Here is a 24563-nt window from a genome sequence, read left to right as displayed (position 1 = left end):
AGCAGAGCTCCTTTGATCCTCATGGAGCTTCGCTGATTTACGCCAGCTGGGGATCTGATCCTCAAATTTATTCTTCCAGCATCATGCCAGCGCCAATATGAAATGTTTGTTTCCTTTTGATTTTGTATGTTCAGTTGACAATGGATTAGAAAGTCCATTCGTAAGTTTCAAATATACATAGCTATGATAGTGTGAGGACTTTGTTAATTTGTGTGTTTTTAAATTGCATTCATAGCACTGATATGAATATATGGTTTCAGTGGTTGGCTTTTGGTTCTTGGTATTGGGGTTTTTTTGCTTCATTTACCAATTTTCTTTTTCACTTGGAAAGTGTCTAATGGTCAGGGTCTCCCATGCACTAATTTTAGCAGCCTTATATAGTACTCTCCAAGTATGTTAAACAGTCTCGCCAACAAAAATAAATCTGTGAAAAATACTAAAATGGAGTGTGAAGATCTGTTTTTACCAACTTATTTAAAAAAAAAAAAAGATTTCTCCAGAAAACTGTGTAGATTGTAACCAGAGTCTGTATGGAATGTAGTAATTCTCTTTATCTCCATGCTGTGAGTGCATCCTGTCATTGAACTAATTTCATGTAATTACAGCCTTTTATGTCACCGCGATATGCAGGAGGTCCCCGGCCCCCCATCAGAATGGGAAACCAGGTATTGTATTTCCTTCATCTGTTACCTGAGTTAAGTTGGGGATTTTAAACTGAAATTTTTTTGGCAGTGGGGGAAAAACAGACTTCCACAGAGCTGAAGGTTTCTTATATTCTTAGGTGACTTTGTGGTATCTGTCATTCAAATAACATTAACTCACCGATTAACAAATTCCATCAAAACGTTTTCTCCTCTTTTTCCATCAGGGGTTTGTAATGCATTGAATCTCAAGAAACCATTTGCTGGTAGAAACGCAATCACATAAATGTAGTAAATAGCAGGACCTGGCATAGGAAGTGTGTTCTCTCCACTGCCAATAGCTTCTTCACTATCAAGAGAGTTTCCGTGTAGTACGCAGTTCTGAGTTCTCCTTTATAATCGCACAACTTCTTGGTTTTTCCCTGACTGTCTCCCATGATTTCAGCTGATGTAAACAAAGTTTTGCTGTGCGACTGATGATGGTTTACAACAAAGCTAGCGTAAAAATGTAAATTTTCCCTGGAATCTTTAAAAATCAAAGTGATGCATATAATCCTGCTGTTAGAAAACTGGTCCACCAGAACACTTAGATCAGCTGCAGGGTTAAATTTTAGTTGTTTATCCTCTTCCTTATGGCAGCTTAAAAGAAAATGGGGTTTTGTTCATATAGTTATACCAGAGAGGGAGAGGAATTATTTAAGCTCAGTACCAATGTGGACACAAGAACAAATGGATATAAACTGGCCACCAGGAAGTTTAGACTTGAAATTAGGTGAAGGTTTCTAACCATCAGAGGAGTGAAGTTCTGGAATAGCCTTCCAAGGGCAGCAGTGGGGGCAAAAGACATATTTGGCTTCAAGAATGAGCTTGATAAGTTTATGGAGGGGATGGTATGATGGGATAGCCTAATTATGGCAGTTAATTGCTTTGACTATTAGCGGTAAATATGCCCAGTGGCCTGTGATGGGATGTTAGATGGGGTAGGATCTGAGTTACTACAGATTCTTTCCTGGGTGTCTGGCTGGTGAATCTTGCCCACATGCTCAGGGTTTAGCTGATCACTATATTTGGGATCAGGAAGGAATTTTCCTCCAGGGCAGATTGGCAGAGGCCCTGGGGGCTTTTTCACCTTCCTCTGCAGCGTGGGGCAAGGGTCACTTGCTGGAGGATTCTCTGCACCTTGAACTCTTTAAACCACGATTTGAGGACTTCAGTAGCTCAGACATAGGTTAGGGGTTTGATACAGGAGTGGGTGGGTGAGATTCTGTGGCCTGCGTTGTGCAGGAGGTCAGACTAGATGATCATAATGGTCCCTTCTGACCTTAGTCTGTGATTCTATGTGCAGAAGTTTTAAAATTGTGGCATTTAGTTGTAATTTATCCTGTTGAAGCATATTCTAAGAATTTCACCAATTACTTTCCTTCAGTTTCTTTTTAGCAAAAAGTGTAGCACAAAGTACTTCAGAAATAGTTACCTGCTTAGTTTCTATTCCAATAATATGTCGCTTTACTGTTAACAAAGGCAGACATTTTAAAATAAACCTTCTAACTCTTGTTAGAGCATTACACTGTCTGTTAAACAAGACACTGTTTTATTAATATGATTTAGAAAACTCCATTTAATTTTTAATATTTTTCTATGACTTTTCCCCGCCAGTAGTAAGTGGCTCAGTCACCACAACTCACTCACAAATAGTGCATAAGCATTCTTTCTGTTAGATAAATTTAGGCATCCGTTTTTTCCTATATCTCTGTTTAGTTGTCTGATGGTAAGAAAAACTTGCGAAAAAGAAATCAGTCTTACAGCCAACAAGCTTATCAGTTTGAGTCAGTTACAAGAGACAGATTTGCTACCCGAAGTGTTTGGTTGGTAGAGATAAACATCGACTATCTTACCAAGTACTAAATAAGATGAAACTTCTTATAATGCATTGAAACCAGTATAAACTCTTAACTCTAGCCTTTCCCTGTGCTGTGGGGAATCGTTAAAAATAAAAAAGCCTGTCCTGTTATCTCCTTTAAAAAAGATTGAGAGTGGACAGTGTGTGTTTCTGTTGGGGTTATAGGGAGTGAATGGGGAGGATTTGAGGAAGGAATGTCTACCCGGCTTTATACAACTCCTTCACCTTCTCTGAGTTCCCTTCCTCATTGTGCTGGTGAAATCTCACAGCCCTGTACTGAGACCTGCACATGGAAAATGACACTGATTAGGCAGCTCTGTATAACTTGTTTTGGAGTGCTTTACAATGGAGGACCTCAGCCTGGTTAGGACCTTAATCGTATACTCTCTGGTGCCTGGCACAGTGGGTTCAGGGAAGAGGACTGGAGTCAAGTGGCTAGGCAGATCTGTTTCACCTAAAGATGGAAGACTTGAGGATGAGATCAGCTGCTTGACACCCTGCTCAGATTATTGATGATGTCCCACCAGTTGAGACTGGCTACGCTACAATTTTCTCACAGGTTCATACATAAGTGTGCACAGGCATGTTCTGATTTTCCTTAGCTAGAGGTTCTAGCTTCCAGCTAGAGGTTCTAGCTTTTGGCAAGTGCAGGAGAACAGGAAAGTGAAACTGAGTAGGAGCAAAAGTTAAACAGACAAGTCAATCTGTGCTGTCCAGGCCTGGTGAAATATGGAAAGTCACTTTTTTTTTTTGTAAAGTGCAGTTTTACAATGTCCCTTTAAATCAGGCTTGCAAGAAGTCCAACCTCTTGCTGCTGAAATATGGACAGCACAAGGATGGTGCTGGACTATATCTGTAAGTGCTATGGATTAGTCTTGTGCAAATTACATGTTGCAGAACACTATTTTGATTTTTGTCTAATAGTGTCAAGGCGGAGCCGTGGTTCTTTTCAGTCTCAAGTTGCAATGACATACCGGCAATGTTTGTGACAGGCATTGAGGGATATATTTGTAACGTTGCAACTTCAGAATCTCAGCGTTCTGTGATTTTGTTTTTATACACTTGATCATTTAAGTTAACGAGGACAAAACTAATCAGACTTAAAAAAAAAAAAAACACTCACAGCTTAGCTAGGTTACCGGGTAGATCCAGAGATGCAAAAATATTACAACAGGGTCAAATAATCATTACTGCCTCATTGCTTGTTTAGGTGAGAAACAAGTTAATAGCGATGTGAACCATACATGAAAAGTTCATTTATTATTTTCCTGCTTGTGCCTCCCAAGCTGTAAATCTATAAAGATTTGGAAGGAAAACCTTCCCTCTACTCATGGCATTGATGTGTGGCCTGGCCTTCCTAAACTGTCGTCCTTCCTTATTGGAGAGTCTCTCTCAATTTTTACAGCATGATCTGTTTCATGTTGGTATTGAAATAAAAGAAAAGCAACTGTGTTTCAAAATTGTTTAGTTTGCTTCCCCAAGGCATATGGTCTGTGTTCTTTCTCCCCCTTTATCTACACTGAGCTGTACGTGGAAGTCCTCTTTTGAACTTTAAATAGATTTGTTGTCCAAGTGGAGTATGACTTTGAAAAAAGAAATACAGTGTTCGGGATACTAGGAAATGAGAGGAAAATATACATTTTTAATACTCCTGAGGCCATCTTCGTAAGCTATTCAGTAAGAATGTTTAAAATCATCTTTGCAGATGAAATGTCTCTTCACTGGCAAATAAATAACTTTAATATATTTACATAGCGTATTTGCCAAGTGTACACCTCGAAATTACATTGGCATCAGTATCATTTCATTGAAGTGCTTTGATCAGACATTCGCTCACCCCGACAACCGTGTGTGTCCCTCCCTTCTATTTACTTACAAGTAGAAGCTTGGAATCGGACCACTAATACAGTAGCGTGAAGGATTAGAAGAGAACTGGGGTTTGGTTTTTTTAAAAGGCTGTGAAACAAAGTAGGAAGGTTATGAATGCGAAGTTAGGCAAATTACAGGGATTTATAGAACACGTCATGGGAGATGTACAGGTAGGAGCTGTGTGCAAGCAGAGGAAGTTATGACAAGTCCCTCATTTCCCAGAAAATAGACCATGTCACTTGAATTCTTTGTGTTTAAAGCCTTGAATTTAAACGACATATTTTGGTTACATACCTGAAAGCTTGTTTTTCTTCCCCCCCTTTTTTTCCCCCCAATTTTCCTAGCCTCCAGGGGCTGTTCCTGGTACGCAGCCACTGCTGCCCAATTCAATGGACCCTACACGACAACAAGGTAAACGTGCTCAAGGATGCTGGAAGGTGTCTCACTGTTGGCTTTGGGCAAACACTATTACTCTGCTATAATGACTTCGTTGGTTCTACTCCCAACAGGGCACCCTAACATGGGAGGACCAATGCAAAGGATGAATCCTCCACGAGGGATGGGCCCCATGGGTCCTGGTCCACAGGTAAACTTAAGCAGCACATTCTCTCTCCTGTCCAGTGCCAAATAACATCTTACGACTTCATAAAGTTTATAAGCAAAACATCATCCAAACTATCTCTAGGGGTTTCAAGAGCTGGGAGTTCTTCCCACCTACTCCCCATTAGCACTAATGCATTTTACATTAGTGCATTGCAGCTGGAAAGCCTGCGTTCCGACAGTTGTATCTTCAGAGCTCAGCATCCTCATTAGGGATATTGCAGAAGCCCCTTTTGCTCATTAGTCGGAGGCAGTGCTGTTTAGCTGTGACCATGTAGTGCTGGTGAATGCATTATCCAACTTGCCTTGCTAACACTTAAGAAAGAGAGTGCCCACATAAAAAAGTAAGTTATTTATAACGGGTCCATAAAGCTTCCCTCTCCTGTATTCTGTTCTTCCCTATCCTATTCTATAGACAATTTCACTTCTCTGGCGTTTAAGCCATTCTTTGTTTCCTGGATAAATCTGACGCTTGCCTCTTTCCTCTCTCTCAGTTTTACCTTAAACTTCAGGTTGGGGATTTTCGATGAGAGAAACATTTGCTGATGACTTTTAGGGATTTCCCCCCCAAAGTGGGATATGCTGAGTGATCTTCTCATGAGCTTCGGAAAGGTTTTGACGTCCTTTTTTCCTCCCTGTAACTTTTTTCCAAGTGTATTTCAGAAGCTCTTGTCCTTTCCCAGGCATTTCAGCCAACTTGTTAGATTCCTTTGTAGTAGGAGCTAAACATTGGCGTTACTCAAAAATGCTCAGATTGGTTTTTTTTTTTAAGTTAGCAGAGTAGCACTCTCCTCTGAACTTTCACTAGCATGAGTAGTAGCTCGACGTCCAACAAAATCTTCTGTAGTTCCTGAATGCCAAATCCCTCTTTGTTTGCATACATACCAGGGAGTTGGGGGAACCAGTCCAATTATGAGTAAATTTTAAATGAAGTAGATCTGGGTTAATATATTCTGTCTTTGTGTTGATTCATTTTAACAAGTGAATTTGCATGCTACTATGTTGACTCACTCCTGTTTGTTCGTTGTGATAGACTTTAAACAACATACTACCATATCTCGGATGTAGGTTTATGCTCCCCGACTTCTTGTTTCCTGTGTTGTCTTCAGTGCTGTTTAACCCTGCAGTAAACGAATGTGTGTTGCGCAGTTTTTCCAGGAGGCTGTTGAGCTAAAGAGGTCTTGTGTGAAGAGAATTAAGAAAGGATTTAACTTATGCAAAACTTGAATACTGACAAGAAGGGAGAAAAGTTGATTGAATAAAAATGTATATCCATCTCCTTGGGCACGGGGGTGAAACTCCACTAGATTCCCCACACCTCAGAAAAAACCCCAAGCATTCTTTGCTGGCAAGCTTAGATTCCAGTTGCTTTGTTATACATTGCAATGGTCTGGCACTGTCAGGAGCTGGTACAACAAAGCTCTTAATAGTCCCACATGTATGATTACAAAAGCCCACATCTGTTGCGCTCGCATCAGCCAAGCAAAAAGTGCCATGAAAGTTCAGGATGCTTGCTGCAGTTTGGACAAACCAAGGTGATTGTCACAGAACTTGGAAGTGGTTGCATTTTAATCGAGCACCGTGTTGGTTTTTCTCGGTCACAGGTGGTATTGAAAGTTGTGGTGTTTTAGGACTTTCTTATGCTGGGACTATTAGAGCATGGACGTTGGAGAGAGCGACTTGTTTAATTTTCCTTTAAACAAGTGCAAGTCTGTGAAAAGAGACATGCAGTCTCGCATGTTTTTGAGTCTTCCCAAAATGCTAAAGAAGCGGGTGCTGTGAAGCTTTAGTGCATGCAGGAAATAATCAACAATATTGAACCAGAGTCACCATTTTTGCTGTGTGTAATAAATCATTGTGTACACACTACACACTCACTACCTTCCCAAAGTGTTTTTTCAAGACCTTCTAAAATATTACTCAATAAACATTCATATGGAATACGTTTTTATCCAACCAATGGTAACCTGCAGTCATGTACCAGCCACCTGACATGAACTGAAAACCCATCATCTTTTACAATCTAGCATCATGTTTTAAACTTTCTATCTCTCCTTTTTTTGATGATTGTAGCATTAATTCTGTGACCAGTATAAAGGCATTTGTTGGTGCTGCTGAGGTTAGATGTCAGTGCTTCTATTAAATACGGTCTCCCAAGGGTTTATCACTTCCCCCATTTTAATTCACATTTTGCTGAAGGTTGACACCCAGCTTCTCAGCATGACAGCACCTTTCCCCTTTTTCTAATACCTTTAAAATGCTTTGGCCTGTTTGTCTGTTTCTTTCAGCTCCAGTTAGAAGTACTACATTTTAAAATGGGGTTTTACGTAGTTCACCATAGAAACTGAGATTTGATCAATTAAGATTTGCTAGTGATTTCTTCGGGTAACCCTTTTCATCCTCCTAAAAGTACACATGTAGATAAGATAATGGGCCCTAATTCAGCAAAGCACGTCAACATGGGCTTAAATCCAAAGAGTTCAGTGGGACTTCAGTACATGCTTAAAGTTAAGGAGATGCTTAAATGCTTTGCTGAATTGGGACCATAGTGAAATATTTGTACTCCTGCAACACCGTTCTGTTGTCCTAGCTGTTGTGCTTTGAGTTACAAATAAAGGTATGATGGCAGGGGGAACCGAAAAAAAACAACCCCCAAAATGCTCAGTCTTGTGATTAAACCAAATTTCCCAAATAAGCCAACCCAAAATTAACTGGATGTGTCTTGGGGCAAATCCAAAATATTGGTGGAGTGCTACACTGCCAAATACTAGGTACGGCTCCAGTCCTCGGAACGAACAAGGAGTTTGCTAGAGACACCATTTATCCCCCTCATTCGCAGCGAGAAGAGAGCCTCTTAACAGCTTACTCTGTCTACACTGCCTACCTCTTGTGAGGGCGTGTAGGATACGTGTAGCTACACGCCACTGCGAAAGGCAGGCTGTGTCCACAGGGCGATGGATAGCTACCCGTGTTGGTGAAAGGCTCTGGCAGGGAGAGGCAGCAAGAAGCTCCCAGAGCCTTCTCCCTTTGTCCCCCGGCTAGTCTTTCACTGACAGGGAAAGGCTCCTGGAGCAGAGAGCTGCCAGAGCCTTTGGGTCTTGTCCCTGCTTCAGGGAAAGACTTCAGCAGTGGGACATGTGGCTTGGGAACTCCCCAAAGGGTTCAGGAGTGTGTGTTACGCTATTTGCCTAAGCAGCACCTCCTGGTCTCCATTGCTGTTATACCCACGCTAGGGGAGCTAGCCGTGTTTGTACCCCCCGTGCTGCCGAAAGGTGTGTGCAGCATAAGTGTATCTTGGGAGCTCTTTGAGGACAAATAGAAGTTGTGTCCCATTCCAGTCCCAGAGGGATAGCTGTCCGGATACAGGGCCTCAGGAACACGCACAGTCAAGTTAAAGTGGCGGGGGGGGGAGAGGGGTTCTCTAGGCTGTCGAATGAGTAAAAGTTTGCGGGTGGAAAATGGGAGTCAGTGTGTCTGTCTGTGAAACTGGGGAGCCTTCCTTCTCTTGTGAGCCACCCAGGTTTTGTTCCTCTCCTTGAATGGAGCACCAGCACCCCCATGGTTTTTTTTTGTTTTTTTTAAATGGTTGGTCTAAGCTACTTGCGCTGCCATACTTGCAAATACAGGGAGCGCAAAGCAAGTCGGAGGGAGAACCCTTTTGATCAGGCGCTTCATCTAGCGTCTGCACCGTTTTTTCCCGGTCGCTGGCTGTCAACATCCTTCTCTTTATCCCTTTTACAGTCATGGTTTGCTGGGTTGGGTGCTTAACTCCGTGTGTGGGAGTGGTGGCTTCCTAGATAAACCAGCCTTGCAAAACTGCTGAGGAAATAAAATTGGTCCAGGCACAGAAGAAACGAATGGTATTTTACCTTGAATGAGTGGACAAGAAGAATTTAGCAAGGCTGATGTACACTGCAAAAGGTGTGCCCAGATACGTTGGTGATGGGCAGTTGACTTGGAGAAAGGCAGAGAAATTCAGCATGAGGACTCCTGGAGCCACATCATCCTCTGGCTTGGCATTACAGTAGATATGCTCTTATAAGATCAGGTACACTGATCGGAAACTCCTGCGATAGGCAAAGCCAGGGGGTGACATAAGAAAGGAGAGCAGGTGCCTGAGTTGGGGAGTTTTGTGTAATGCCTGACGTGTTTACAGCATTTCTGTGTTGCATGTCACTTTCCACCCCACCCCGTGTACACATGATTGGGTTTTACATGCTGACGCAGCATCAGATTTGACTATGACCAACTCACTAACTCGCACCTCTTCAATCTGAATAGTTCTGTAGCAAAATCGAAGTCCCTTCCCTTGCAACTCTGTGGGCCATGAATCTCTGTACATATGTTTGTGTATGTGCCTGTGTGCACATGTCTGAAATGCACATTGTTCTGTAGTGACTTTAAGACCAATCTCTCTTTTTTTTTTTAACTGGAGATGTAACCCTAAGAGGACAGGTTCCTTTTCCGTCTTTAGAAGGCTACTGCAAATGTTCATGCTGTTGGCATCTCTTCCGTACATCCCATTGCTTGCCCTACACTGTAGCAATAATCTTTCAAGCAGCTGCTTTCTTTTTCTCTGTCCCTCCACCCCTAAACAAAAGAAAGGGAGGGGAGGAAGACCACAAGCCAGAAACTGATTTGCCTGCTGGAGTTGGGAGGGAATTTCCCTCCCTCCATAATAATTGTATTGCACTTTGGCTGGGGCATTCTCTTTCCTCTGAAGTGGGCCACTCCCAGAGGCCAGGTCTGGGCCTAGGATAACCCAGTGCTGAGCTCCGGTCTGCAATAGGGAAGCCAAAATGCAAAATCTGTCTGGTTTCTGTATAAATCTTTTAACAGCCCATGATGTCTTGCGGAGAGTCAATGGAAAGATCCCACAGGCCTGTTTGTTTTAAAGTTTTTAATTGCTTGTATGTTCATCATCATCTAATTTTTTATTAAAGTTCATTTTCACAAACTAACCCTCTTGTTTTTGTTTGTTTGTTTTTTTCCCTTCTCTTTTCTTCTCCGGTTTCCCTTCTCGTTATGGTAGACTGATCCTTGGTTATCATTGCAGAACTATGGCGGCGGAATGAGACCTCCACCCAACTCTTTAGGCCCCGGCATGCCTGGAATTAACATGTAAGGCAAAACCCATGATGCTTTAACTCTGGTGTTTGACAGCGGCTTTGACCCTTGCTTTGAAATGACTTTGGAATCCCAGTTCTACATTGCTGTTGTGCTGTATCCCGATGTGCCATGTATAAAAAGCTTTTCTTTTTCATTTAAACTCTAGGGGCCCAGGAGCTGGTAGACCATGGCCTAATCCCAGCAGTGCTAATTCAGTAAGTGTCTGTCTTTTTTATCGGTATTAGACTAGAGCAAAAGTTTGTACGTGAGCATCTCTTCGAGTGTGACTGTCTTCTCGTGTCTTTTGTTACAACTTCCGACTAAACCCTTGTCTTTAGAGACAACCAGTCTACAGGTATTACGTGGACATGCCTGAGTATCAGGACAGGAGAGTAGTGTTATACCCATTGAAATGTGGGCGAACTTCTGGGCAAACATTCACCATCCTCCATACCATAGAGCGCTTCCCAGCGCAGGTGTGTGAGCATTCAGCTAACCAGAGAAGATTTTTATGTTGCACAGCGTTCCATTAATTTGGTTACTGCCTTGGTGTGCCTAAAAGTTAAGGTTGTGTTTCTTTGGTCTGATCTGTTCCTTAGCCAGTTTTCTGTCCATTTTCTTTGTAATTCAGGGAAAAGGTGTGATACTTTGCAGCACTGTGTGCACCCCAAAAAAAAAAATAGGGGAAGGAAGGAGACAGGATCTTCCAGCAGCCACCTGGTCATTCGGTGACCACAGATGTGTCTGATGTAGCAGAACACCCACAACCTTGCTCTTGAACCATTAATTTTTCTTGCCTTTTTGTATCCTGCCAATAGTAGGGTTTTGGGGACGGGGTAAGTGAAATACTGTGTGTCAGCATATTCAGTGGATTGTGGGCATTTATAACATGTCAGTGGCCACTACTGTAATTCAACCTAATTTCCGCTTCAGTTTGACAGAGCGGAATGTGTAAATCTGGATATTATTGATGAAATGCTGAATTTCAGATAGTCACCTATCTCCTATGATCTATTTATAGATTCCATATTCCTCTTCATCGCCTGGTACATACGTGGTAAGTTCCTGGGATGAGTTCTTATTTCTAGCCAGATGTATAGTCAGATTTCAAGTATATACATTACAGATCATTGACTCTTTGTACACACATGTGTGTGTGTATGTAGATATAACTTATTCGGACTTTTAAGTAGAGTCTCAGTGTGAGTTAAATGTGTATAGTGTAGCCATGTCTCTCTATCCTGAGTTGGTACAAAAGTCTGGGCAGAGGCAGAAATTCTAAAACGTAAGAAGGTTTGTTTCTAGAAATCTGCGCGTCTTCTGGGTACCCAGAACAGCCTCCCTCTTCTGTAATTGTAAAAAATGTTTTAGAAGGGGTCCCGTGGACGCTGCAAATGATTTCCGCTCTCTCCCACATATACCTCTCAAATACTTTAAAAAAAAATAAAAATCTGATTTTGCTCCAGGCTTAAACAAAGCATTGTACTTTGGCATCAAAGGTTTTAGCAGGAGATTAATGCTTGGCTGAATACCAAGGTGAGACATTGTTGCTGACAACAGCAGGATCGTGCTGACCTATTGCAGTATATGTTATCACGGTGGTTTCTGATGTGTGTTTAATCTTGTCTACAGGGGCCCCCTGGTGGTGGAGGTCCTCCAGGAACACCGATCATGCCTAGTCCTGCAGGTAAAATTCAACAGCTGACAAATTCAGCACTAAAAAACCCAAATTTGCTGGGTGTTCTTTTGAATTATAGCCCCCTAACTCCTCAGTTCATGCTCAGCTGCTTCTCTATTGGATTCCTGATCGTATGCACTAGTACTGAAAGAAGATTTTGGTGTTTGTTAGGATGGGCCTTTGTATTCACTTCTCCACCCAGGATTGAGTTTCAAGAGGGTGAAAATTGGGGAGAGGGAGAGCTTTGAGAACAGTGTGAGCATCTATGAAGTGGGGAAGAGGGAGGGAGCCCTTCTGTGTCCAGATTGCTTTCCCTGAGAAGCAGTAGTCACTTCACGTTTAATCCCCGTGTTACTAAAGTGGACCAGCCTTGTGAGGCATGTAAACTTGAAATGTGCAAAACGCTGCTTGTTCTTTGACAAAATGTCCTTATAAAAAATTGAATATGTTTATTTGTTATTCCGTTCATGCTGGTTAGCAAACAAAAAGCAAGGGAGTCATTTTGTATGGTTTAGGGGCTGACTAATCAGCTACTGCTTGCTCTCTTAAAAAAAAAAAAATCAAGTTAAGGTTAAAAATTATATTAGCTACAAAAAAATCCAATCTGTTTACTAGAAAGGTTTCCTGTGCCCCTCTCTCTCTTCCCCCTCCCACCCCCCAATTTTAACTCTGATGCTTCCTCCTTTAAAAAATCAGGCTGTGGAGGCTGCCATTGTGGTGCTCAGATTTATAATGAGGACTTGCAGGGGCTTTTGAAAACAGCTTTGCAAAAATTCTGCTTGCCACGGTAGGCTAATTCCCTTGCCCCCAAATTTCTAGTTCTTTTGGATGGGTCAGTAAAATCTCCCATCATGATTTTTCTCCTCCTTCCCCACATAAAGATGGGCATGTAGATTCTGCATCTGGGCTGGTAAATTTCTCTTGGCAGTTTTGCAAGGCTGATTTTGTAATTGTTGTAGTGATCAATAGGAGAGGATGGCGGGTGGGTGGGCTCAAGGGAAGTACCCTTGCTCTGTAACTGTGGTGTTTCACAGCTGCAGGGGTGGAGCTAAAATGTAATATCACGACTGTCTTTCTGCTTCTGCATTTTTATGAGAACTCTGACCTACATTTCAGACTAGGTCATAATAAAACAATCCATATGTTAATGGGTGCTGCTAGTCACTGCCCCAGTATTCTGTCGCGGCAGCACACTTGTCATTTGTGCATTTATATATTGTGACGTGATTAAAATGGTTGGTCTGTTACCATGTGCATTATAAAGACACTGGTTCCTTTTCCATACTAGTTCGGGGATTTGTTTTTAATACCAGTATTGTAATAATGTTGGAGGATGTTTGGATAATTTTGAGGTGTTAAGTGATACATAGAAGCAAATTATCTTTCTACGCCTCTTCTGACGAGCAAGCCCTGTGATTCTCAGTAGTTGAATTATTTTCACAGTTGAATTTCTGTGATTAAAAACTTTGTGAATCTTCATTAAATACAAATTAGCCAGAAAATGGTGGTACTTAAAGGGAATTTTAGGTGATAAAATACAAAAGAATGAGTTCAAGTGGCATGAGTTTGTTTTAATTAAGAAATGAATTAATCACTCTGACTTACTGGGCTTCACTGTTCCTCAGATTCAACCAATTCAAGTGACAACATCTACACAATGATTAATCCAGTACCGCCTGGAGGCAGTCGATCGAATGTAAGTCTGCTTTCTAATAATTTACATATCAGATACCATAACAAATCATAATTAACTTCATCAGTTGAGGGTAGAGCAGTTTAATTGATTTCAGCCATTGGTTACAAAATAGAAATAAAACAAACCATCAAAAAGTGATTAACTCTTCAGCAACTTTGTTAATTTTTTATGCTTATTAAAATGGTGCCGTTCACGCTGCTCTGGTCAAGATCATGTCAGCAACGCATCCAGTTAGCAGTTGCATTTAAAGGGATACAGTCAACTTATAGACTACTCGTTTTCAAAAATTGGTTCCAAGCACTGCCTGTTTCTGAGATTCCCCCTGCCAGCATGGGTGGGGGTTTTTTTGTGATCACATGTGAGATTTTTTTTTTCTCTCTCCCCCCGGGGAGGGTGAATATATAATAACAAAAGCCTGCATCAGAGGGGAAGCTGACTCTTAAGGGCAGAACAGCGAAACTGACTGGACCCAAAGCTAGGGATTTTCAAAGGACGAATTAAATTTCAGTGGGATTTGGGCTCCTCTGACAATCACAGCCCAAATCAATGAACTGGATGCGGGGGGAGAGGAGGGCTGTGTTCATTGTGACGTTGATGGGTGTTGCAGGTGAAAAAGATCAGACCAGATTGACTTTTTTGGAGTGTCTACACCCTGGAATAAAAGACCTGTGACACAACTGTGGCTGGGCCTGGGTCGGCTCACGGGGCTAAAAACGGTTGTGCTGTGCTGTGGGACCCCCCTTTGCAGGGTCAGAGAGTCGGGCTTCAGCCCCAACCTGAACATCTACCCAGCAATTTTACAGCCCTGTGAGCCTGAGTCAGCTGACCGGGGCCAGCCGTGGGTGTTCGCTGCGTAGATGTACCTTAAGGGGCGTTGTGCCAAGCTGCAGCAGTTACGTAAAACAGTAAGATGTCAAACCCATTTTTGACAGGAGGAGGGGGGCAGTTTTGCCCACGTTGGCTGCGTGTCTGTTTATACAGACGTTTGCAGGTTTTATCTTCAGCGTATGTAGGTAAAGTGACTCGAGTGGGAACTCCCTTGGCCATTTCCAGTAATGTGATCTTTGCAGATCTAGGGACAGGGAAACAAAATGAGGGCAGTGGTGATGATAAATGAAAACCTTCCCCCGCTGCTTCACAGTAGTGCCCGCTCGGTGCTCTCCAGTCTCCCAACGAAGGTGGGCCCAGCTCAAGGAGCTGACGCGTTCTTGAATCTGCCTGCCCCTGTGCAGTGTGGAGCCTGGGAGCGTGGCACCCATAAGTGGCTGTGTTGGCTGGATCAGCTGTGAGGGTCCATCACTCCTGTCTGTGTGCTGAGGAGGAATGGTGTGGGGGTGGGAAGACATCACACCCATCCACTTAGAAAAAGAAATGGTGGTGCCAGAAGGTGGGTGTGTCAGAGGGTGACGGTTCGGTGCTCGGTAAGGGAGGAGCTGACGGCGCTGGCTTGGAGGAGTTGTTCAGCGGTGAGGAGAGTGTTCCTCCATCCAGCCCGTTAGCAGGCCTGGTTCTCTAGGCCTTGCCTGAGCAGAAGCTGCCAGTTTGCCTGACTCCTGGAGTGCTCTTCAGCTCGGTATGGGGTGCCCAGGCTGCCAACTAGCTTCAATGGTTTTATTCACCAGGACAACGGCAGAGCATGGTTAGATTCCCTCTCCTGTTCTCGTGGGTCAGGAGCCTGGCAGACGTGAGGCACTTGACACCTGGGCTTCAGACGGCTCAAGAGCAAACACTATTGGCTGACTTGAGGAGCTGCATGGGTAGGCCCCAAAGGGAGGCCCATCCATTCCCCCTGCAGACAGACGGATGATGGTCACAGCACAGGGGGCTTGGGTGGATCTAGCAAAGGCCATCATGTTGAAGCCTCACTGATCCCTGGGAATGTGGTGGGAGCAGCACTGGGGGAAGATGGGAGGTGGTGTAAGGAAATATGGCTGGCTCCCTCAGCCCGCCATTGAAATGTGCTGCCAGGTGGGTGGAGCGTGAGATCTTTGGCCTGGATTTGCAATGGTCGATCAGGTTGTGCACTCTTCAGACTGGAGGTGGTTTTGCCATGGCGTGATCTTGGAATACCCCCTCCTGGCCAGAGAAGTATGTCACAAGCACAGTGGAGCGAAAGGGAGGGAGCCAGTCTTTGTAGGGCGCAGCATGTTGACACTCGTGTTGGGTTATAGCGGCTGGTTCACTTGGGGATATGCTGGTGGGGAGAATGTGCCCTTTAGACATCACTTCCTGGCTTCAAGGAAGTGTAACTATTTGGGCAAAGAGCTGCAGAACTACTGCGTGTGCCTCAGTCAGCTGAAAGAGCAGAGAGTGCTGCTAACAAGGCAGCTGGGGGTCACCCCACACATGCGTGCATGTCCCCACCCTCCCTGCCGTTCTTATTGGGGCACAGCATCTGCTGATGGCGGGACAGGAGGGGCCAAAGGGTGACCTCACACACGTGTCTGAGCACAGGTCTCACTGTCGTATGTTTTTGTGACTGTTGCTGTAAGAGCGGGGTTTGAACCCCCACCCCCTGCATAGCACCTTGGAGCATTAAACCAGCTGGGAGAAAGGAAGCCCTCCCCAATGTGCCTGACTCCCGTCATGTTACCCGCTCCCCTCGCTGAGTGTCTTGGCTGACTTGACAGCGCTGTGATTCAGCCCGCCACAATGAGTTATTTCCAGAGCGGCAGGGGGCCCTGTATGCTGCGGGTGTCGATAGTCCTAAAGGAGGGATATTAGTTCCTCTGTAAACACTGTTCGTAGTGGAGGTTACAGAGGGTGAAACCAGAGCCCTGCTATTCTGTGTAGCTATAGAGTCGGGAGTAATTGAGTCAAAGGCCAGAGGGGACCACCAAAGTTACTGTGATCTCCTGTATGTTACAGGCCACACCACCACCCGCACACTAAATTCAACAGTCAGAACTGGACCAAAGTATTACAGCCTGCACCCCCTAGTGATGTAGCTATGCCAACAAAACCCCGGGGTAGGTGCCACGGTGCTGACGGAAGAGTGCTCCATATGTGAACAGGGTGTTCCTACCCTGTTGGAAAAACTTCTGCTGCTGTGTAGGCATAGCTCTGCTGATGTGGGCTGTGTAGTGTAGATGTAGCCTTAGTGACTGAACAAAATGTTTGCTGCCACTTTCCTGAGGCAGTTAAGTTTTCAAGGGGTATTGCTTCCCAACCCAACGGGCGCCAGGTCACCGTTCCGTGTCTGGACAAAACTTGGATCGTAGAACATTCTGCTCCGTTTTGAAGCCATCCTTACCAGTGGATGGGCTGGTCTGCTTGATGCTGATAGGAGTACGGGTCTCTGATTTTGGGGTTACACTTTCTGTTTTCTTTCTCAGTTCCCAATGGGGCCTGGTTCTGACGGCCCAATGGGAGGCATGGGAGGTATGGAACCACATCACATGAATGGATCGTTAGGTAAGCTCAAGGCTGGCTGAGCGGGAAGCGCACTAGACCTGACTCTTAACAAGCTGTTAATGCTGATCTGCCATTCAGGATTAGATCTCTGTAAGGGAGGTGGTGTGTTATTGTCTGGTGGCTTTTCCTGCCTTGCTTCTGGCATGCCGGTCAGTGATTTTGGAGGCACGTGTGCAGCTTTCAGAGGTCTGAGAATCACCCTATTTCCTCTGGCCCATACCCCGCACGGCCCTCTTTTGCCATGACCTACCTGTCCGCCCATGTGGCTGGATACTCTTCACACAGGCTCACTGGGGCAGCATTGCTAGATTCAGTCAGAAGAGGAGCTTAAACTCAAAACCGGTGTTGGTGTTTAATTGAAAGCAGTAGAAAGGCCCATTAACCTCTCGAGTCCGTCTCCTACGTTGTCCTGCTGTAGGAGCTGAGCTCTAGCTTGATCAATGTCAGAGTACCACAGGGAGAGCCAAGGCCTTTGCCACTAACTTGCCATTATTACAGTGCCAAGCAGTAAGAGTGCCGGCGCTGTGCAGTCCGGTGAGCTGTCCTCAACTCCCTGGAGTTCAGCATACAAAGGAAAGGCAGCTGAGGCCCCCCACCGGTCCTTTTTACCAGAGGCAAATGTTAAAAGGTGTGGGATTAGCACAGCTGCGACCTGTATTGCCTGCTGCTAGCAATGCCCTGGAGTAGCTGCATGTAGCAACAGCCTCCTGTTTCTGGATGGCATTCTAGGCACCTGCCCAGCATGCTCCTGCACTGAAGGGGCTAGCCAAGGAGGAGAACTGCATCAGCTGTGAGCAAGGAATGTAACTAACGTGCAAATAAACGTTCCCTTTCTTCCCTTCTTTTGATAGGGTCCGGCGACATAGATGGACTTCCAAAAGTAAGTGTGCACTGTGGTGACGGTAAAGGTGAATCACTTTCCTTTCAACCATAGTCCGTCCGTCCCTCCCTCATGAAGCGTCAGCAGTGAGAAAATCGTGTGGGTGTGGGTGGGTGGAGAGGCTCCAATGTAGGGGAAGCAGTAGAGGGACACGGGGCTTTCTCCCCTCCTGTAACCCTTTCCCATGAGCCGTTTGCTTCGGCACTAACGGAAAGGTGTATAAACGCGGCCGTTCTCTCCTGCTCCCCCACCGGCCGCTCGTAGTCGTTAGCGAGGGATTTCGCCAGTCTGTGCCCAGTGATGTGTTTTGAGACGTACTCACCTTCTCCTTCTTTTGTCTCCTTAGAATTCTCCAAACAACATAAGTGGCATTAGCAACCCCCCGGGCACTCCAAGAGATGATGGTGAACTGGGAGGTAACTTCCTCCATTCCTTCCAAAATGACAATGTGAGTTGCTCAGACGCCCAATCTCTAAGCCCCCTCTCTTTTGGTGTCACAGAATTTATAAGGCTCTGTCTCTGCTTCCTGGTGGGGCCCGGGGTCTGAAGGGGCAGGGATGATCTCTGATGATGGTAGAGAGAGCATGTTGTCGCTTAATACAGATCTGGCTGTGGTCCAGGGGACTCAGCACGGGGGCTGGAAGACGAGAAGCCCAGGTTCCTAATCCTGATTCTGCCACTGCCTTGCTGTTTGACCCTGGGAATGTCGCTTAAGCTCTGTGCTTTTGGAGACCCCCCTATCCAAGCGAAAACCAAGAAGTAGCAATGGTCACTCTTACCTGCAATTTGTGCTGCGTTTTGAGGTCTGTTTCTGAACAAGGTGTTGAACCAAAAAGCATACAGGCTAGATAAGATGGCAACAGCATGGAACAAATGAGGCTGAGGGGGGGAGAAAAAAACGTGACAGCGGTAGGGTCACATAGTTGTGGAACCCAGCTCTGTGCCCAATTGGTAGGGTTTTTAATAAAGGTGTAAATGAACCGTGCTGGCCCCCTTTCTAGCCATCATGTGCGTGAAATAGACGGGTGAAAGTGAGCTACCGTGGTGAGCTAGAAACTGTGAAAACCTCCTTTATACAGCTGTGCTGCTGCTTGGAACGGCAGGGAGGCTGCAGGTCTAATCTTGGGACCCCCTATTGATGCTCGGGCGCGGTTTTTCTCAGGCTTGCAACACCCCCTGCTGTTTCCGAGCTGCCCCTGAGCAGACCCCGCTAACCGTGCTCGCTTTCAGCTGCGAACAAACGTGCGCTCATCTTTGAGATCTGCAGAGCATTTTCACGTTGGATTTCAAGCTCGACAGATGAAAGAGGCTCCCCCTTTTTTTTTCCTCACCATATTTAGCATTATATACATGCATGCATGTAAATTGCTTCCTACCCCATACTGTTTTGCTTATTTTCTCCCTGGAAGGACCATTATGCAGCGGATTATGTGCTGATAAATTAAGAGTCTCTAGCATATTCTATCTTTCTGATTTATTATATCCAATTATGTTGCTTTATAGTTTTCATAAGCCCGAGTCTTACTTTCATATCCCCTCTTCCCTGGCCTTGGCCGCGTTTAGTATTTCAGTCCTGTTTGCCCAGTACTCATTCGGTGTTTGTCTCTCTTTCAGTATTCCCCCAGCATGACGATGAGTGTGTGATTTCCCTCCCCCTTCCTCCTCTCCAGGATAAAGAGAGTCAGCTGCCATTTGGAGGATCTAAAAGAAATTATGCAAGAAGAAGCTAGGTGTATTGGCAGAGAGACGCGAGGGGGGCAGACCCCAGGTTTAGTTTCATGCAATAAAAAGGCTGAACTTTTTATTCCATAAAACATGAAGGACAAAACTTAAAATATTTCAAGACGAGACAAGATCCTTCTTGTGCGGAAGGATTTATATATGTACATGACACTTTTTTTTTTTTTTTTTTTTGGAAACAAATGGAAGCCTCCAGTACCCAACTCCAACCTCTTTGCTTTGTTCTTTTAAACCTGTTGTATGTTTGTGCTGTGCTACACCAGGAAGCTAGTCTAGATATGAAATCTCATGTTGTCCCTGTTGTAGTCCTATTTTTTTTAAATAAACTGGACAGTTTACAATGGGTGGTTTTTCTTTGGAAGGCCTGTTTTTGTTTTTGTTTTTCTTGTTTGCAGCACAACGCCGCCTCCTCCTCCAGAAGAGACTCCTCCACCTCATAGAAAGTTGTTAATGCAGTTGGCCCCTCATAGGATCACATCCTCAAGAATTAATTGTGATCTTACTATCTGTGACCGTGGCATGCACTGTATTAGTCTTTTTTTCCCCCTCTCAGAATACAAGGAGAGTTCAATGCTTCCCCCTGCGAGAATCCTTGAGCTATTTTTTTTTCCCCCACCAAAAAAAGAGAGAGAGAGAGAGGGTTAATCTGACCTGGGATTTTGTAACTGATCTCAAGCTAACATCTTTGTTGATTTTTGGGTTTGTATTTTTTTTTAAAAAAAGATGTGATCTTATCGGGGTTTCGCTGTATGTGTTTTGGAACTGGATGGAGATACTTTAAAGTAATTGTTCAAATGTATACTTGCTATTCTGTAGGCTCACTCTGTAACAAAAAAAAATAAAAACAAATGAAAAAATTACCTTTCTTCTCGTGGTAGAGGTGACTACAGAAAAGTAACAAACCAACCGTGTTAAAGTGACACTCGCCAGAGTCTGGGGATCATGTACATTACACTACCCTGTAGTTGGTCTTTGTTTTATAAATCTCCACTTCTGATCCATGTATATCATATTATGTAAAATATTATCTCCCTGGATTTCCCTTTGTGCCGATTGAGAACATTGTATCTTGTTTCAGTGTTTTTTCTTACCTTGTAGTCTGGTTCTAAAATAAGAGAGGGAAAAAAAGTAATTATTATACATTGTAGTTTGTGTATGATATTTGTTGAAAATGTTTTATTAAAGGGATGTCTTTTTTTCCCGCACCCCTTCATTGAGATGTTTTTTGGGAACATTGGTTGGTTTTTATTATTCTGACTGCAAGACATGAGATGACAAACTTTTTTTAGTGTGTAATCTGAATTTTTTTTAAATGTTTGCCTTCTTTTTCCTAGGCATTTTAATTGTGCTTTACCTGTAGAAGGTGGGTGGGGTTGAGGGTGGGGCTGGGGGTAGGAAAAGGGTGTCAGTCTCATAGTTACAGTCAGGTTAATATTGAAAAATAAAAAAAAAATCAAATGAAGATTTGTTGTATTGCTGAAACATCCGTGGTCTCCAGAATGGGTCATCTTTTTTTTGGTTTTGTTTTGTTTTTGTTTTTTGAAGTGAGAAATGACAGACCGGTTTTAATGTATTTTAAAATGGATAGCTAAATTATTGTCTTCATTGGTATGGGATGGTTTTTGAATGAAACGGTTCTTTTTTCCCCCTCCATGCTGTAATAAATATAAACATAAACATTTGAGTTCAGGTCTCTGCTGTTTGTTACTGGGATTTGCCGTGAGAAAGCTCTGGGCACTTCGTTTTGTTTCTAATGACTCGAACGCTTTCTGTGCAGTTTTGGGGGGAGGACGAGCGTATCCACTGAGGATTGGCCATTTTAACCCCTCCCCCACAAGGAACTTGTATTGAGACATTCGGTTCCAGACAGAGCGGTAAGGTTAAGAAGGGGGGTGGCAGAGCCTAGCCCCAGCTTTTATACACTGGTTTGGCAGTCGCAGAGATGCCGCTAAGGGGCTGGTGGCGAATTCCTTCAGCCCAGAGCCACGGAAGACTGAGGAAAGCAGCTCTGTGTCCTCTTCCCCGCCCCATTAGGCCCTAGTGTAGAGGTGGCACTGGGTTTTGGCTATAAATTAGAATAACCCCTTATGCCAGTGGCCATTTCAGCCCACAGAGTGGCCCAGAATCTGGGCTGCACCGAGGTGGTATCAAGTCAGGCTGCACCTTCTGAGCTAGGCCTCTCAAGAGGTGCCACGTAGAACCTGGCCCCTCAGGGCAGGGGAAGTGGAATGAGTGACTTCCATGGTATCGATAGTTTCCTTAGGGCTACGCCGGCTAAGGACTCCGATCTGTGGGATATCTTTGGAAGCTTGCCTCCTGCCACGCTAGGATTGGAAGCGTTAACAGTAATGTCGGGTGGGGGGGTCGGAGTGAGGATTTCTTCATCTTAAAACTGAAACTTCGATGGACTGATCCATTGGAAGAATGTTACAATTCCCCGTCTTCAACCTGGCTTGTGGGGCCAGATTAAACTCATGGGGCTGCTGAACAGGAAGGTAAATGTACAACACGGTTGCCTAAAAACTTCTCAGTCTCGTGTGAGCATGCTCGCCAGGAGAGAACTGATGGGGCCTGGAGACACTTCTGTTAAAAGTGGATGTCAGTATTTTAAAAGGACCTATAGGAGCCTCACTGGGAAAGTGAGATTCCCTGCATGGGAGAGGCGCTCCACACAGCAGAAGCCCCATGACTCTGTGGGGTGAAGAGGTCCTCCCCCTCACCACCTCCATATTGGCTGGGGAAGTTGAGCCCATTAGCAGTCAGTGCAGATGGAAGTGTGGGGCGCCCATATCTGCACGAGGAGTTGTCGTGCTGCAGCGCCACAGCCTGCTGTGCAGGTTGGGAGCAATATGAGCGGAGTCCGTTTAGTCGGTGGTCTGCGTGGCAATCAGAGGTGTGACTGCAGCTCAGACGTACCCAGGCTAGCTTTAGTCTAAAACTAGCCAGGAAGATGTGGCGGCACAGGACCCCGGCACTGGCTAGCAATGCAAATATGTACCCAGTGTTACGGGCAGGCTTGTACAACTTGCACTGAGGCCCACGCTGCAGCAGTTTCACTGTGATTTTTAGACATTTGAGCAGCCTCTGGCTGTAGGATAGACAGCCCAAACTCTGGCTTCGTGCTGGCGTGTGGGCTGAGAGAGACTTTCACCCTAGGAAAATATGTAAAGTGTATGCCAGGTATCCATCTTCTTAAAAAAATAATCAAGTTGAAAATTCTTCCATTTTCCCTTCCAGGGGCCTCTTCTTCATGCAGTTGTTTATTGTTCATCATTTGTAGAGCAGGGAGTGCTTTATACACAAATATAGACAAGGTCAGTTGCAATATAGCTCCCAGGTGACATCAAATCATGCAGTGCCGGTGCTAGGCATCAGCAGACTAAGCAATTGCTGAGGGCCCCAAGCAGCTCAAGGGGACCCCCTATTTGCTTTTTATAAAAACTTGACTGTTTTAGTATTGGGGAGCCTAAAATATTCCTGCTTAGGGCCCCCAATGGGCTACCACCAGCTCTGCAAATGCACACACTAAAGTGGAGAATGTAGGGAGAAAAGCTGGATTTTTTTGTGACCAGCATCTGTTGCAGGAGATACCTTAATCAGGATTTTGTGCAAGCGAAGGAGGAAAGGATATTGGAGAGATAAATGTACAGCTTTGTTTTTAACAAATCGTAAACATCAAGTCAGCACCTGCTGTTCTCACATGCAGCATGTGGAACACACGCGTGCGCGCACAGTGAAAGGACCTGATCTGCAGCGCCGAGCACAATGGGGTCCTGGGCCGTAATTCCCAGGTGCTATTGCAATACAAATACAAGTTAATCTTGAATGTAGCTATTCTGAAGAAAACGCTCCAGGAGAGCTGCTCTTTCAGATTTTGATGCAACTGTTCTGGTTCTGAGCTAAGGCTGTTACAAACTTGTAACTACAGTAAACCCCTGTGAGGGGTTTGAGGGACTGGCTCCTGCCAGAGCCCTTTTTGGAGTTGGGGTGAGATCTGGTACACTTGTTAGCATGCAGGCTGGGTTTTGTTTTTGTTTTTTTCCTCTGAAATGCTTTTGACCTTAAGAATAAATGTGCTTGCCTAGAAAAAGCTGTTTGGTAACTTGACTGCTGACAATGCCGGCTGTTCATAGCATTCGGAGAGAGCGCGAAGTGCAGATGTTGGCCTGTTCCAGCAGTCTGGCTTGCTGGGGATATCGGTATAAGCAGGGAACTCTGAAGCCTGGAAAAACCCTGGTCAGGTGGAGGAGAGATGTGGACCTCTATGCAAGACGGGTGATGGCTGAGGAGCTGGGAGCCGAGAGCCTAAAATACTGGTACTGTTACCCTGAACTGTGACAAGGTGCATAAATGTCTTTCTGCACGACCTTTTGACCTTACGGTGGAATGACCTATTACCAGGTTTCTGATCAGTCTTTTTTGTGAAGAGAAAAAACTTTACTGAGGTTGTGCACTTAACTAGTCTGAAATGTTTTGATTTCTCAATCTTTAGATAACCGGGGGCTTGTATGCTGGATAACTGCTAATCATTTGTTGTGAACCGTTTTCTGACACTTGTCCTCTCAGTTTGCAGTAACTGACTGGCTAGGGGAAGGTAAGTTTTGACTGGACATTTCCTGCTTTTTTCCTTTTGCTTGTGGAAAGCTTTAATATGATTTGAACTAGGATTCTAATAAATGGTCTGGAAATGCAGCTTTAATGCTGCTCTCCAAAGAGCTTTTCTTCAAGGGGAACATATTATGTATCCTGTATCATGTACAAATGGAATGCTGTGGCTGTGCAAAACAACCCCTGAACCAGGAACCAGTCGCAACACTCAATGCTCTAGCTGGGGGTGTGTGTGTGTGGGGGGGTATTTTTGCATGATTTGCTTCTCAAAATGTCTTTGCATCCGTCAGAAGGGTTTCATTGCTGGTGACCCACAGACCACTCAGTGCAAGATGAGCTGTGTGACATGGTTGAATTGTTGCATTGAAATCCCTGTGTGGTTTAGAAAACACCAAGAAAAATCCCCATCTACTAAGTCCCTTAGCATA

The 24563-nt window shown here is 44.6% G+C and overlaps 1 protein-coding gene across 4 annotated transcripts in view; it reads left to right on the top strand.

The window, feature by feature from the left end:
• The window catches only part of SSBP3 (single stranded DNA binding protein 3), a 135909-nt gene extending 114698 nt beyond the window's left edge, over positions 1-21211 (top strand). For 2 of the 4 annotated variants that reach the window (XM_045027173.1, XM_045027171.1), the window contains 12 exons: positions 606-665; positions 4755-4821; positions 4920-4996; positions 10043-10131; positions 10286-10334; positions 11141-11176; positions 11752-11806; positions 13423-13493; positions 16829-16907; positions 17759-17787; positions 18134-18235; positions 19402-21211. In XM_045027173.1, coding sequence (XP_044883108.1) covers positions 606-665; positions 4755-4821; positions 4920-4996; positions 10043-10131; positions 10286-10334; positions 11141-11176; positions 11752-11806; positions 13423-13493; positions 16829-16907; positions 17759-17787; positions 18134-18235; positions 19402-19431 — 744 coding nt within the window. In that variant the 3' untranslated portion in view covers positions 19432-21211. The remainder of the gene's footprint in view (positions 1-605; positions 666-4754; positions 4822-4919; positions 4997-10042; positions 10132-10285; positions 10335-11140; positions 11177-11751; positions 11807-13422; positions 13494-16828; positions 16908-17758; positions 17788-18133; positions 18236-19401) is intronic. The other 2 variants (XM_045027174.1, XM_045027172.1) reach the window with 1 other exon arrangement.
• Positions 21212-24563: the final 3352 nt, after the last annotated feature.

This window comes from Mauremys mutica, chromosome 8 (assembly GCF_020497125.1).
Source record: "Mauremys mutica isolate MM-2020 ecotype Southern chromosome 8, ASM2049712v1, whole genome shotgun sequence".
NCBI classification, from domain to species: Eukaryota; Metazoa; Chordata; order Testudines; family Geoemydidae; genus Mauremys; species Mauremys mutica.
This window is presented reverse-complemented; position numbering and strand designations above follow the sequence as displayed.